The sequence below is a fragment of the Lepus europaeus genome, chromosome 13 (genome assembly GCF_033115175.1).
Source record: "Lepus europaeus isolate LE1 chromosome 13, mLepTim1.pri, whole genome shotgun sequence".
NCBI lineage: Eukaryota > Metazoa > Chordata > Mammalia > Lagomorpha > Leporidae > Lepus > Lepus europaeus.
The window spans coordinates 87,340,315-87,356,134 of NC_084839.1; the positions used below are offsets into that span (position 1 = coordinate 87,340,315).

At 43.2% G+C, this 15,820-nt stretch overlaps 1 protein-coding gene across 1 annotated transcript in view; it reads left to right on the forward strand.

Annotated features, from left to right (window-relative positions):
• VWA3B (von Willebrand factor A domain containing 3B) overlaps nucleotides 1-15,820 on the forward strand; it is a 249,346-nt gene that overhangs the window by 136,988 nt on the left and 96,538 nt on the right. The window contains exons 14-16 of the mRNA XM_062208881.1: nucleotides 3,462-3,589; nucleotides 7,441-7,598; nucleotides 14,433-14,561. Of these exons, the coding sequence (XP_062064865.1) occupies nucleotides 3,462-3,589; nucleotides 7,441-7,598; nucleotides 14,433-14,561 (415 nt within the window). The remainder of the gene's footprint in view (nucleotides 1-3,461; nucleotides 3,590-7,440; nucleotides 7,599-14,432; nucleotides 14,562-15,820) is intronic.

Consider the following 15,820-nt stretch of genomic DNA (forward strand, 5'->3'; position numbering starts at 1 on the left):
ATTTAATCGAGAAAGAACAATATTTTCCCCAACAAATGATAGAACAATTGAATATTCATATGCAAATAAATGATCCATGCTTCACAGCATATTCAAAATTTAACACAAAAGGATTCATGAACCAAAGCATGAAATCTGTGTTTTTCTCTTCCTTAAGAAGAATATTGGAAAAATTCTTCCTGACTTCGTGTTAGACAAAAAAATTTTAGATATCAAAAGTGTGATCCATAGAATAAATTGATACATTGGAATTGAACAAAATTAAAGGCATCTTTTCTTAAAAATGTTATGACAATTAAAAGACAAGCACTCAACTGGGAGAAAATTTTAAAATTATTTACTTAATAAAGGGCTTATGTACAGAATATATAAGTATCTCTCAAAACCATTAGTGGGGGCCGGTGCTATGGCATAGTGGGTTAACACCCTGGCCTGAAGCGTTGGTATCCCATATGGGCGCCGGTTCAAGACCTGGCTGCTCCACTTCTGATCTGGCTCTCTGCTGTGGCTCGGGAAAGCAGTAGAGTATGGCCCAAGTCCTTGGGCCCCTGCACCCGCATGGGAGACCTGGAGGAGGTTCCTGGCTCCTGGCTTTGGATTGGCTCAGCTCCGGCCATTGTGGCCATTTGGGGGGTGAGCCAGTGGATGAAGGGCCTCACTCTCTCTCTGCCTCTCCTCTCTCTGTGTTACTCTGACTTTCAAATGAATAAATAAATCTTAAAAAAATGAGTAAACTCAAATAATGGGCAAAATATTTAAACATACACTTCACCAAAAAGATATATGCATATCAAATAAGAATATAAAAAGGACACATAAAGACAAATGCCACATTTTCTCTTTTATTTGTAGGAGCTAAAAATTTTTTAAAAATCAAAGAACAAAAGAAAAAAATGGGTATATCAGTATTACTGCAAGTACAGTTTTGTCAAATTTTAAAACAATTCTCCTGACATCATTAGTGATTAGGCAAATGCAAATGAAAGCTATGATTAAAGGTATCAGAATGGTTAAAATGAGAATGACTGACTATGCCAAGAATGCAAGAATTGGGAGAGGGGTTACTGGAACTCTCCTACATCACTTGAGGAATGTAAACTGGTACAACAACTTTACGAAGCAGTTTGGTAGTTTCATCATAAGTTGGGTATTGGGGTCAGTGTGGTGGTGTAGCAGGTAAAGCTGCCGCTTGCAACATCAGCATCCTATTTGGGCACTGATTTGTATCCCGATTGTTCCACATCCTATCCAGCTCCCTGCTAATGGCCTGGGAAAAGCAGCAATGAATGATCCAAGTGCTTGGGCCCCTGCCACCCAGTTGGGAGACCTGGAAAAAGATCCTGGCTTTGGCCTGGCTCCACCATGGCCATTGCAGCCACTTGGAGAGTGTACCAGCAGATGGTATACTCTTTCTCCCTCTCTCAGACAGAGAGAGAAAGAGAGAGAGAGAGATCTTCCTTCTACTGGCTCACTCCCCAAGTGGCTGCAATGGACAGAGCTTGGCCCATCCAGAGCCAGGAACCAGGAGCTTCTTCCAGGTCCCACACATGGGTGCAGGGGCCCAAGGACTTAGGCCATCCTCCATTGCCTTCCCAGGCACATTAGCAGAGAGCTGGATTGGAAGTGGAGCAGCCGGTACTCAAACCAGTGCCCATATGGCATGCTGGCACCATAGGTAGTGGTCCCACCTGCTATACCTTAGTGCTGGCCTCAGTAAATACATCTTTTAAAAGAAATGTTTGACATTGACATTCATGTGATGCAATGATGTCACCCACTAGTTTACAAAAGAGAAATGATAGCAAATATCCATACAAAGACTTGTACACAAATGTTCATATGTTTATTGTATAATACCTGAGATCTGAAAACATCTCAAATGTCCATCAACAAGTGAATGGATAAATCAACTTTGGTATTTAGTGTATAGTATAATACTACTCAGCACTAAAAACACATAAGCTATTGATTTACACTACAACACTGGTGAATCTCAAAATAAATGTACAAGTTGAACATCTCTAATCAAATTGTTGACATGATTCCACCAGTGAAAAATTCCAAGGTGTCCTCATGTGAGAAGTTGCAATCAAAATGCAGACACACTAAAAATATTATAAAATCGCCTTTAGGCTAAATATATAAGGTGGATATGAATGAATTTTATATTTAGATTGGATCTCATTCCCAAGATATCACATGTAAGTGCAAATATTCCAAAATCTGGAAATCAAGACATGTTTGGCCCAAGCATTTATATAAGGGTTATTCCACCTATGTGAGAGAAGGAAGCCAGAATAAAAGAGTACATGTTCTAGGAATACATTAATATAAAATTCAAGAAAACTGAAACTAATGTGTGGTGATAGAAAGCTGATGAGTAATTTCTATATTTATATAAATACAGATTTATAATGGTGCATAAAATAACTTTTGGGGGTTGTAGACATGCTCATTCTAATGGGGTACAGGGGAACTTTTGGGGTGATGGATATATATTTTTAAAATATTTTATTTATTTATTTGAGAGGTAGAGTTACAGACAATGAGAGGGAGCAACAGAGAGAAAGGTCTTCCTTCCATTGGTTCACTCCCCAGATGGCCGCTATGGCCGGCACTGCACCAATCCAAAGCCAGGAGCCAGGTGCTTCTTCCTGGTCTCCCATGTGGGTGCAGGGGCCCAAGCACTTGGGCCATCTTCTACTGCTTTCCCAGGCCACAGCAGAGAGCTGGACTGGAAGAGGAACAGCTGGGACTAGGACCGGCATCCATATTGGATGCCGGTGCCGCAGGCAGAGGATTAACCTACTGCACCACGGAGCCGGCCCCAGATATGTTCTTTATCTTGACTGAGGATGCTTTCACAAGTGTGAATGTCAGAACTTTTCAATGTTACACTATACATACACGTTCAGTTTAATGTATGTGAAGTCTATGTCCATAAAGCTGGTTAAAATGGGTTAATGTAAGAACCACATTAGGGCCAGCACTGTGGCATAGTGGGTTGACACCGTGACCTGAAGCACTGGCATCCCATATGGGCAGCGGCTCAAGACCCAGCTGCTCTACTTCTGATCCGGCTCTCTGCTGTGGCCTGGGATAGCAGTAGAAGATGGCCCAGGTCTTTGGGACCCTACACCCATGTGGGAGACCTGGAGGATGCGCCTGGTTCCTGGCTTCAGATCGGCGCAGCTCCAGCCGTTGTGGCCAATGGGGAGTGAACCATTGGATGGAAGGCCTCCCTCTCTCTCTCTCTGTCTCTCTCTCTCTCTTTCTTTGCCTCTCCTCTCTCTGTGTGTAGCTCTGACTTTCAAATAAATGAATAAATCTTTAAAAAAAAAAACTACATGAACATCTTTAGATTCGTCTTTTCTTGAGACAGTCGGCTTTCTGCTAGAAATATTTGCACTCTGAACCCTTTTATAGAAGCTCATGATGTATTCACTTCTCCTTTTTGGCAGAATGAAGATCTGACTCTTCTAGTTCAGGAAATGGAGCAGGGATACAGAGACCTGGAGAGAGTGCAGACCCTCTATTCCGAGTCTTTGATCATGGACTGGTGGTACAACGGGGAAAAGGAAGGAGACAAGTGAGCCTGCCAAACCGCCCATTATCCCCACCGCTGGGAGTCCCCTTGCACACTCGGCTCACTCTCCTTGACCCAATTCCTTTCTGAAATGCTTCACGAGGTTTCTGTTAGTGAAAAGAATCCACCTCGTACAATTAAGTTAATATTTTTTGAAAAACAAAGTGAATTGTCCGGCGCCACGGCTCACTAGGCTAATCCTCCGCCTGCAGCACCGGCACACCGGGTTCTAGTCCCGGTTGGGGTGCTGGATTCTGTCCCGGTTGCTCCTCTTCCAGTCCAGCTCTCTGCTGTGGCCCAGGAGTGCAGTGGAGGATGGCCCAAGTGCTTGGGCCCTGCCCCCGCATGGGAGACCAGGAGAAGCACCTGGCTCCTGCCTTCAGATCGGCACAGCGCCCCGGCCGTAGCGGCCACTTGGGGGGTAAACCAATGGAAAAAAGAAGACCTTTCTCTCTCTCTGTCTTTTTCTCTCTCACTGTCTAACTCTGCCTGTCAAAAAAAAAAGAAAGAAAGAAAAAAGAAAAAAGAAAGTGAATTAATAACTTAATAACACAGGGCTCGAGGAGGTGACAGTGTCCCTTTCTGTTCTCCGCTGAATGTGGACAGGTCTTCCAACCTGCAGTGACCGGCCATGTGTGAATGGAAACAATCTGACTCAGACCCGAGGTGTGGCCTTCACTCTCTATGAGCACGGCCGGTACCCTAACTTCTGTGCACACCTCCCCATTGCTGTGGGTCTGCTCCTCATCTTTAAGGCGGTGACTGTGACAGTAGGGTTTGGACTAGACAATTTCTCAAGTCATTCCCCACCCTATACTTAAAATTCTGATATGTTTCTAACTGATAGATTTTCAAGTCAAAATCAAAACAACTCCAAACATGCAAGAAATATGCCAAATTTTACGGAAATGATGTAATGTTGTATAGTTATTCAAGAGTCACATCCTACCCTGGCAGGAAGATTTTTTATTTGAAAGAGTGACAGCAAAATAGAAAGAAGCTGAAAATATATTTATTAATCAGAACTTCTGTTCATCAAAATTCACTTTCTTGCTATTAGTTAATTGAAAACTAATTGTTCTTGGGGCAGGGCCTGGACATAAAATCAGTAAAAAGAGATCAGTGTTATAATGGGCTTACTTAAAATGAAATTTACAGCCATATATATTATTATTAATAGACTGGCAGAGTTAGACAGTGAGAGAGAGAGAGACAGAGAGAAAGGTCTTCCTTTTTCCATTGGTTCACCCCCCCAAATGGCCGCTATGGCCGGTGCGCTGCGCCGATCCGAAGCCAGGAGCCATGTGCTTCTCCTGGTCTCCATGCGGGTGCAGGGCCCAAGCACTTGGGCCATCCTCCACTGCACTCCTGGGCCACAGCAGAGAGCTGGACTGGGAGAGGAGCAACCTGGACAGAACCGGCGCCCACATGGGATGCTGGTGCCGCAGGCGGAGGATTAACCAAGTAAGACACGGCACGGGCCCTACAGCCTTATATTTTAAGTATTTAGGAAAGCACAGATACAAGGCACTTCTGAAAGTTGGTTGGAGAAAAGGAATTAAATAATAGGTTTATTTTGGTACAAAACATTTTTGAAATCCTTGCATATGTTCTTTCTTTCTTTCTTTCTTTCTTTCTTTCTTTCTTTTTGTTTGTTTGTTTGTTTGACAGGCAGAGTGAATAGTGAGAGAGAGAGACAGAGAGAAAGGTCTTCCTTTGCCGTTGGTTCACCCTCCAATGGCTGCTGTGGCCGGCGCATCGCGCTGATCCGAAGCCAGGAGTCAGGTGCTTCTCCTGGTCTCCCATGCAGGTGCAGGGCCCAAGCACTTGGGCCATCCTCCACTGCCTTCCCGGGACATAGCAGAGAGCTGGCCTGGAAGAGGGGCAACCGGGATAGAATCCGACGCCCCAACCGGGACTAGAACCCGGTGTGCCGGCGCCACAAGGCAGAGGATTAGCCTGTTAAGCCATGGTGCCGGCTGCATATATTTTTCATGAATTTTTTGAAGATGCCTCTTAAATTTTCTAAACTCAGAAAATGTGAACCAAGAAATTAAGTCTAAAGAAAATGAGCAGCCCATAAGTGTAAATTACCTTCTCACTATGTCAGCCACTACTTTATCTTCTTCCCCTTATTTAATCAAACTAAAAAAAAAATCCTGCGGAAAAATGACCAGCTGTTATTTGAACATTGAAATTGGTCAGTTGGCTGTCTGCTGTTTGATTCAGTAGAGGATGTAGTCTTCTTTCTTTTTCTTTCTTTCTCTTTCTTTCTTTCTTTCTTTCTTTCTTTTCTTTCTTTTTTTTTTTTTTTTTGACAGAGTGGACAGTGAGAGAGAGAGAGACAGAGAAAGGTCTTCCTTTGCCGTTGGTTCACCCTCCAATGGCCGCTGCGGCCAGCGTGCTGCAGCCGGCGCAGTGTGCTGCAGTCGGCGCACTGCGCTGATCCGAAGCCAGGAGCCAGGTGCTTCTCCTGGTCTCCCATGGGGTGCAGGGCCCAAGGACTTGGGCCATCCTCCACTGTCTTCCCAGGCCACAGCAGAGAGCTGGACTGGAAGAGGGGCAACCAGGACAGAATCTGGCGCCCCACCCGGGACTAGAACCTGGGGTGCCGGCACCGCAGGCGGAGGATTAGTCTATTGAGTCGCAGCACCGGCTTTTCTTTCTTTTTGGGAACTAAAGGGAGCAGATTTTGGAGTCAGAAAGAGCAGCATTTTAATATTGCAACCATTACATGCGAGATGATTTTGGGCAAGTTGCTGAACCCCGGTTCTCTCACCTGTGACACCAGTAAAGTGATAGTTACAGGGCTCTGGGGTGGATTCAGTGACAGTAGACCTGTCGGGGAGTGAGTTCGGACTTTACATAAAGGCAAGAATAAAGAGTAAAGAGGCAATGCCTCCTTCTACAGGTATTATGCTTCTAGATTCCTTGTAACTTCAGGAAAAGTTAATTACCTATAGTCAACAACCAACTGGCTTTTTTAAGTTTTCTACCAGGTGACAGAAATGTTAGAGCCCCAGGATCTCCGCCCCCCCCCACTCAAAGAATTAGTGAATACAAATCACATACCAGGACAACAGGGTTGCACAAATGAACGTAAGCCTGGTCCTCCCGCCATGGATGCAGCGTGGGTACAGTCACAGCAAGGTTTATGTATGGAAGATGGATTAGATGCTCTGTGGAGGTATTCAGTGTAGGGCTAGGAGGACTCACAGAGGAGGGAAGCCACCCTTTATATTAAGGCAGGAGATGGTTCTGGAAACTTTCTTTTTGTGACTGCCATGTTCAGAGAAGCTTCACAGAAAGAAATGTCTGGGAAAACACTCAAGCATTTCTGGATCCCTCCTGGTCCCAGATCTTCCCCTGAATGGTTCCCTGAGATCTGGTACTGGCACGGGAGGTCCAAAGTAGGAATTTTCTTTCTCTAGTTTTTCTAACAGCTTGCTAGTTGACGCTTGGGTAAGAGATATGGATCCCTATAATGCTCCTATGTTTTTAACCAGCTCTGCCTCATTGTAGTCCTCACGCCAGCCTCTTGTAGAGGTGTACTGGTGAAGTTTCCTGCAGTTGATAGATAAGATAAGGAAAGACATTTAGGGAGATTTGAGTGACTTCGAGGGAAGGAATAGACCTGTGATGTGAGTGGCATCTTGTGACTCCAGGGCTGAGCCCACCGTCCCCACCCACTCTTCTGCCTGGGCAGGGAGAAATGACTGTTCTCACATTAATCCAAATCTCTTCTTGAAATCTGCGACGTTTAACCTGAATGTATTGACTTAACTCTGCCTTCTTGATGGAAAATTTCTTTTTCCTCTCCTTTTTAATCTTTTTTAAAATCTAAATCAAAACAGGCATCAGAAGGAAATCTCTTCAATAATTTCAACCCCAGAAAAATGTGCAAAACCTCAATCTGATGTCGAATCAACACAAACCACTTCGTTAAAGATGCTGAAAGTACCATGGGACCTTTCAAATCAAAAGATGCAGAGAAAGAAAGTTCTCCATGCAGGTACTGGTGAACAAAGTAGTTTGACTCTTATTGGTTTTCCCTCAATGCATGACAATCAAAGAAAACTAAATCTGCATAGTATATTTTTAAAAGCCCTAAACCTGTTGGATTTTTAAGTTGAAATTGTATTAAGATAATTGTACATTCACATAATCTCCGTATACCTACCCTTCACAGCATTTCTCCCAATGGTAACATCTTGTAAAATAATAGTATAATATGGAAGCCAGGCTATTAAGGTTGATGCAATCCACAGGTCTTATTTAGATTGTTCCAGTATTGTATTTAGGTCCATATCCCTATGTGAGTTCATGTTTCCATCACCACATGGTCCTTCATGTTGCCCTTTTATACTGTGCTCACCCCCTGCAACCCTTCTCTAACCCTGGACAACTACCAGGGTCTGTATTTCTACAATGTTGCCGTTTATAGCAATGGACTTGTATGTATCCTTCTGGAGTTGACTACTTTTTTTTTTTTTTAATAGAGCCTGGGCTCTTTTTTTTTTTTTTAATTGTTTTGACAGGTAGAGATATAGATAGTGAGAAAGAGAGACAAAGAGAAATGTCTTCCTTCCGTTGGTTCACCCTCCAAAATGGCCACTATGGCTGGCGCTGCACCGATCCAAAGCCAGGAGCCAGGTGCTTCCTCCCGGTCTCCCATGCAGGTGCAGGAGTCGAAGCACCTGGGCCATCCTCCACTGCCCTCCCGGGCCACAGCAGAAAGCTGGACTGGAAGAGGAGCAACCAGGACTAGAACCCGGCGCCCATATGGGATGCCGGTGCCGCAGCGGAGGATTAACCAAGTGAACCAGCACCAGCCCTGGAGTTGACTACTTTTACACTCAGCATAATTTACTGGAGATTCATCTAAGATTCTGCATATGCCAGTATTCCTTGATTCCTTTTTCCGTCTAAGTCACAATCTAAGAGATGGATGTGCCACAGATGGTTTAAACACTTATCTGTTCAAGGACACCTAAATCATTTCTAATTTTTGGCTATTACACATAAAGCAGTTACGTACATTCATGCACAAAGCTTATATAAGTGTAAATTTCCATTTATTTCAAATAATTGTCCAAGAGTATACTGGTGAGTCATGATAATTGAATGCTTAATTTTAAGGAAAACATCCATCCATTTTCCAAAGTGACTGTGCCATTTCACAGAGTGAATGAGTGGCCAGTATGAGGTGCCACTATTTTTTATTTTAATCTTTCTGATAATGGTGTGATATCTCATGATGGTTTTAATTAGCTGAACATCTTTTTGCACGCTGACTTGCTGTGTGTAAATCCTTGTTGGTTAAATGTGTACACAGGCATTTTGCTCATTTTCTAAATGAATGCTTTGTTTTTTTACTGTTGAGTTTTTAAAAAGTTCTTCACATGTTCTAGATACTAGGTCTTTGCCAGATATGTCATTTGCAAATACGTTCTCCAAGTCTATGGCTTGTTTTTGCATCCTCTCAATAGGGTCTTTTACAGAGCAAAAAATTTTAATTTTGGTGCGGTCCACTTATCAGTCTTTGCTGGGTCATACTTTTGATGTCCAATCTAAGAACTCTTTCCTTAGCTTTTGTTCTTGAAGATTTTTATTCTGCCCTTTTTTCTTTTAGGTGTCTTACAGCTTTATGTGTTACATTTGAGTCTGTCCTATGAGTTCACTTTCGTATAAGGTGTGACATTTAGGTCATTTCTTTTTTTCTCCTTTTCTTCTTCCCTCCCCACTTTTTTTCCTGTGGCCTATGGATGTTGTTCCAGTACCATTTGCTGTGTATAATTCTTTGAATAAATTGCTGAATTCAATTAGCTTATCTTTTGTAGAGGATTTTTGAATCGAAGTTCATGAACACTATTGGTCAGTAGTTTCCTTTCTTTTTTTGATACTGTCTTTATCTGGTTTGGGTAACAAGCTAATACTTTCTTCACCAAATGAGTTAAGAAGTCACCCCCCACCCCCTTATATCCCTGGAAGAAATTGATGTTATTCTTCTTTGGAAGTTTGGTAAAAGTATCATAGGGTCATGTGAACTTGGAGTTTCTTTTTCAGGAGTTTTTTAAAATTATAAATTCAATTTGTTTTATTTTATTTTTTTCAAATTTATTTTTATTTATTTAAAAGGCACCTACATACACACAGGGAGAGAAGGAGAGAGGGGAAGAGAGAGAGAGGAAGAGAGAGAGAGAGGGAGGAGAGGGAGAGGGAGAACACAAGCTCTTTTATCCACTGTTCCTTTACCCACTGCTCCACATCCACTCCCGAAATGCCTGCAACAGCCAGAGCTAGGCCAGGCTAAAGCCAGGAGCTTGGGACTCATTCCAGATCTCCCGCAAAGGTAGCAGAAACTCAAGTTCTTGAGCCGTCACCTGCTGCCTCCCAGAACGCACATTAGCAGGAGGCTGAATTGGAAGCAGAGCCGGGACTCAAACCCAGGGATTCTTATATGGAATGTGAGTGTCTTAATGGCTGTACCCAATGCCTACTCCTATGAATTAAATTTTTATAATGGTTTTAAGTCTATTTGTGTCATTCATTTTATCTTTGTTGGACTTTGGAAGTTTGTGGGTTTTGAGGAATCAGTCCATTATTTTCTAATTTGTCAAATTTATGAGGGCAAATTTGTTCATTATATTCTTTTTTAAAAAAAAATTTATTTATTTATTTGAGAGGCAGAGTTACAAAATTAGAGAGGGAGAGCTATTCCATCCACTAGTTTACTCCCCAAATGGCTACAACAGCCAGAGATGGGCTGATCCGAAGCCAGGAGCCAGGAGCTTCCTCCAGGTCTTCTGTGTAGGTACAGGGGCCCAAGGACTTACGCCATCTTCCACTGCTTTCCTAGGCAATAAGCAGAGAGCTAGATCAGAAAAGGAACAGCTGGACTCCAGGTGGTTCCCATATGGGATGCTGGTGCTACAGGTGGAGGCTTAACCTACTATGCCACAGCACTGGCCCTGTTCATTATATTCTTTTGTTATCTTTTCAATATCTTCAAAATCTGTAGTGATATTCCCTGTTTTATTGTTGATTAGTCCTTTGGATCTGCCTTTTTTTGTCTTTTTTAATCTCACTAGAGGTTTTATCAGTTTTTTTCTATCTGTTCATTTGATTCAAAAGAATTGCTCATCAAACATTGAAGCATTTTTATAGACAGCTCCTTTGAAGTCTTTGTCAGATATTCCAACTTGTGATCCATCTTTTTTATTTTTTAGAAAGTTTTTATTTAATAAATGTAAATTTCATAGGTACAAATTTTGGATTATAGCAGTTCTTCCCCCCCCCCACACCCATCCTCCCACCCACAAACCAGCCCATCTCCTACTCCCTTTCCTATCCCATTCTTCATTAAGATTAATTTTTAATTATCTTTATATACAGAATATCAACTCTCTGCTAAGTAAAGACCTATCAACAGTTTGCACCCACACAAATATACAAAGTATATTGTTTGAAGACTAGTTTTACCATTAATTCTCATAGTGCAACTCATTAAGGACAGGGGTCCTACATGGGGAGCAAGTGCACAATGACTCCTGTTGTTGATTTAACAAATGACACTCTTATTTATGATGTCAGTAATCAACTGAGGCTCTTCTCATGGGCTGCCAAGGCTATAGAAGTCTCTTGAGTTCACAAACTCGGACACTATTGAGACAAGGCCATAATCAAAGTGGAAGTTCTGTCCTCCCTTCAGAGAAAGGTACCTCCTTCTTTGAGGGCCCCTTCTTTCCACTGGGATCTCACTCACAAAGATCATTCATGTAGGTCATTTTTTGCCACAGTGTCTTGACTTTCCATGCTTGAAATGCTCTCATGGGCTTTTTAGCCAGATCTGAAAGCTTTAAGGGCTGATTCTGAGGCCATAGTGCTGGTATTTGTCATTCTATGAGTCTGCTGTGTGGCCTGCTTCCCATGTTGGATCTGATCCATCTTGATCGACTCATAGGATTCCAGATGGTTTTTTTTTTTTTTCTATTTCTCATTTAGATTGTGATTTTCTTGGTTCTTGATATGATGGGTAATTGTTTGTAGTATCCTATACAAATCTTGTCTATTATGTAAAGGACTCAGGATTATATTTAAATCTTTTATTTTGGGAGGTAGACACCTTGTTTATATTTAGCTTGTAGGCCTTGGCTGTCTTGTGTGGGCTGTGGTTCCAACAGTAATATAATTATATTTTAATCTTGCTTTTCTGGTGTCTTTTGGGCTCCTCCTGGTCCCTGCCAGTAGTGCCTGAGGTGGCAGCAAAAGTCTCCAACGGCCAGGGTGTTAGGTGCATCTCACGGAGGCAGGAGGGATGGGTTGTGGTGACTTCTCCCACTGCTGTCTTTTGAGTTCTCCATGTCTCTGGGCAGGGGAGAGCATCTTTGAAACAAAACAGAGAGGCTTCATATTATGGCTGCTTGCTGTAGTTCAGAGCTTCTTGTGCAGTCTGTCTACTTGCTTCTAGTGTCTCGTACATGGGAGCAGTGTCTTAGAGCCATGTGGGCCAAGAGGTTTTCCATAGCAGGCCATTTGTGTGGCTGTATTGTTTTTGTCAGTCCTGCCTGTGCTCCCTAGTAAACCTGGGTTTGTCCAGAGTTGCTACAGTCGTGTGCCACGTAGCAACATTTCAGTGGTCTTTTTAAGATTATATTGCCAGGGCTGACGCTGTGGTTCAGCAGGTTAATGCCCTGGCCTGAAGTGCCGGCATCCTATAAGGGCACCGGTTCTAGTCCCGGCTGCTCCTCTTCCGATCCAGCTCTCTGCTATGGCCTGGGAAAGCAGTAGAAGATGGCCCAAGTCCTTGGGCCCCTGCACCCACATGGGAGACTCGGAAGAAGCTCCTGGCTCCTGGCTTTGGATCGGCGCAGCTCCAGCCATTGCAGCCATTTGGGGAGTGAACCAGCGGATGGAAGACCTTTCTCTCTGTCTCTACTTCTCTCTGTAACTCTGTCTCTCAAATAAATAAAATAAATCTTAAAAAAAAAAAAGATTATATTGCCTAGTGACATCGTACCCATCTTAGTTTGTATAAATCCACTCCATAGTATCCACACAATGATGAAACCACCTAACAATGCATTTCTCAGGACATATTCCCATTGTTAAATAGTACATAGGGACTGGCATTGTGGTGCAGCAGGTAAAGCCACCACCTGCAGTGCCGGCATCCTATATGGGCACTGGTTCATGTCTTGGCTGCTCCACTTCCAATCCAGCTCCCTGATAGTAGCCTGGGAAAGTCAGCAGAGATGGCCCAAGTGTTTGTACCCTTGCTACCCATGTGGGAGACCTGGAGGAAGCTCCTGGCTCATGACTTTTGGCCTGGCCCAGCCCTAGCTGTTGGGGTCACCTGGGAAGTGAACCAGCAGATAGAAGATCTCTCTTTGTATCTTTCCCTCTCACTCAGTAACTCTTTCAAAAAATAAATAAATAAACAAATAAATTAATAAACAGCATATAACTTTATTTGCTGCTTGTCCTAAACATTTTATAGCCATTTTTCACTTCAATTTGGGATCTTTGGTATTAACAGGTAGCCATGTATTGAAATTTGGTTCCCACTTTTGATGTAGAGGGATAAAGAATTGTAGTGAGTCACTGTACATTTTTGGAAGCGGGGCAAATGCTTGAGTCTACTGCCAGAAAAACATGTTTTTATTCAGTATCTGCAGGTTTGGGAAATAGTACAGTTTTTAGGTAAATTTCATTTTCATTTTGGCTCACTTGTGTATCTGGTTGTTTCTGTGTGGTGATCTAGGGAGAAGGTGGCCTGCCAATGTAGTCAGCAGAAGATGAACTCTCCTGTGTGGATCATTTATTTCTTTTGCTTGCAGACACAGCTCCCAAGAAAATTTATTTACCTTAACTTCTGGTGGCAGAGATTACCAAGACAGGACTCACTCCCTCTTGGTATCCAGAAAAACAGTGAATACCACATAGCACACTGCCATCTCCATGCATGGAGACAATTCTGGTGTTGCTTTTCTATGCTCAAGATAGGCCATTGGCAGATTATTAACTAATGTTTATGCTGACCATCTGTATCGTGTAGGAAAGGGTGAGTTCTCGCATGTTAAAAACAGACACAGTCCATTCATGAAAGCTTTCATAAGGCCTTGGTCCTTGAGCCTCTAACTTGTGTACTACAATCACTTGGTGTAGGTTACACCATGAAAAGGAACCAAGATGTCTTGGCACAGGTTCATGGTCCTCTAAAGCATACAGATTAAATGTCAGCATTTGATAAGTGCCCACTTACTGGTTGAAGGGACCCAACAGATAGAAAAAATTAATCTAAATAAAGGTCTGGACAGCAACTGTGGTAGACAGAATTTCTACAACAGCTTGCCAAAGATGTCCTGCCGCCAGCCATGCAACTTTTTAGTATGATGAGACATCTCTCTCTCAACTGTGTTGTATTGGCCTGAAGACAGGCTTACCTGGGTGAGTCCTGTGTAATCACACAAGCCTGTAGAAACAGGAGCTTTCTCCAGCTAGCAGCAAAAGCAAATGTTCAAGAGCTTTGAACCAGGGGAGGAATTCAGCACCCCAGTGCGAGCTTGAAGATTAACTAGGGCCATGTGAGAAGAAATCAGGTGGCTTAAGGAGCTGAGAAAGGAAATGAGACCTCCATCCTACAACTGCAAGGGACTGCATTCTTCCAACAACCTGAATAAGCTAGGAAGTGGATTTCTCTCCTGGAGGAGTACCCCTTGAATTCAGATAAGGATGCAAAGCATTATGTGGCATTTAGTTTGTGGCAGGACCATCCTCTGAGTGTTGGGAAACTCTTAAGGATCCATCCAAATTGAGTTAACCCTTCTCCATGTGATACCTGCAGAATCAACCAAAACCAGCCTACTTAGAAGCCAGATGTCAGCCCTCAGGACCTCAGCCAGCAGTGAAAAGGACAGCCCCTCCAACTCTAGCAGCTGCAACCCTGCTCCTAAGGACAAAGGCAAGCCAGAGAGTCTCTATACTAGGAAATCCAGGCTGGCCTCCCTTTGCTCAGTGTGTTTGCTCCTGAAGCATCTGGGTGTAGATGTGTTTGGGGGAAATCCTAACTTAAATGGGCCCAGACTGCTTCCTATTCAGATGAATCTCTTGTAAATCATGTCTACCTGCTTTAGTGGACTGTTTCTCAGGGCTACGCTTACACTTACTGCACCTGAGTGTTTAATACAAGTCCGTGCAGGGCTCACATAACTACAATACTGGTATGAGGCTGGCGTAGTGGCACAACAGGTCAAGCTGCCATTTGCAAAGCTGACATCGTATTTCAGAACACCCATAGGAGTTCTAACTGTTCCACTTCTGATGCAGCTACATGCAAATGAGCCTGGGAAGGCAGTAGAAGATGGCCCAAATGCTTGGGATCCTGATACCCACATAGAAGATGTGGACAGAGTTATGACTCCTGGCTTTGTCCTGGCTCAGCCCTAGCCCTTGCACCACTTACAGAGTGCACCAGCAGATGGGAGATCTCTTTCTGTGTCTCCCCCTCTCTCTGTCACTCTGCCTTTCAAAAAAAAAAAAAATTGCAATGCTAGTGGTAATGCTCACTGCCACTCTGTGATTTGCATTTTATTTTATTTTTATTTTTATATATATAAATATATATATATATTTTTGACAGGCAGAGTGGACAGTGAGAGAGAGACAGAGAGAAAGGTCTTCCTTTTGCCGTTGGTTCACCCTCCAATGGCCGCCGCGGTAGGTGCACTGCAGCCGGCGCACCGCGCTGATCCAAAGCACTTGGGCCATCCTCCACTGCACTCCCTGGCCACAGCAGAGAGCTGGCCTGGAAGAGGGGCAACCGGGACAGAATCCGGCACCCCGACCGGGACTAGAACCCAGTGTGCCAGCGCCGCAAGGCGGAGGATTAGCCTAGTGAGCCGCGGCGCCGGCCATGATTTGCATTTTAAACTCGAATACTTCATGGTTGATTTATTTTCTTTCCTTCATTCACAAGTGGTACCATCTAATGAGCCAAATTGGACCAGACCTCTCTGGCTCCAAATTATTATCAAAGTAATAGTTTTTTTAAAAAAAGTTTAATTCCTATAGTGCTTTTCCTTATTTTTCAAGTGGAAGAGTATTGCAGAAATTTCATAGAAAAATATAATTGAAAGATGATTATTTTGGTACAAAAATTTTTTTGTAACCTGTGCATAGTTTTTTTTATGGCACACATTTTCCATTAACTTTTTGAAGGTCCCTCATACTTGA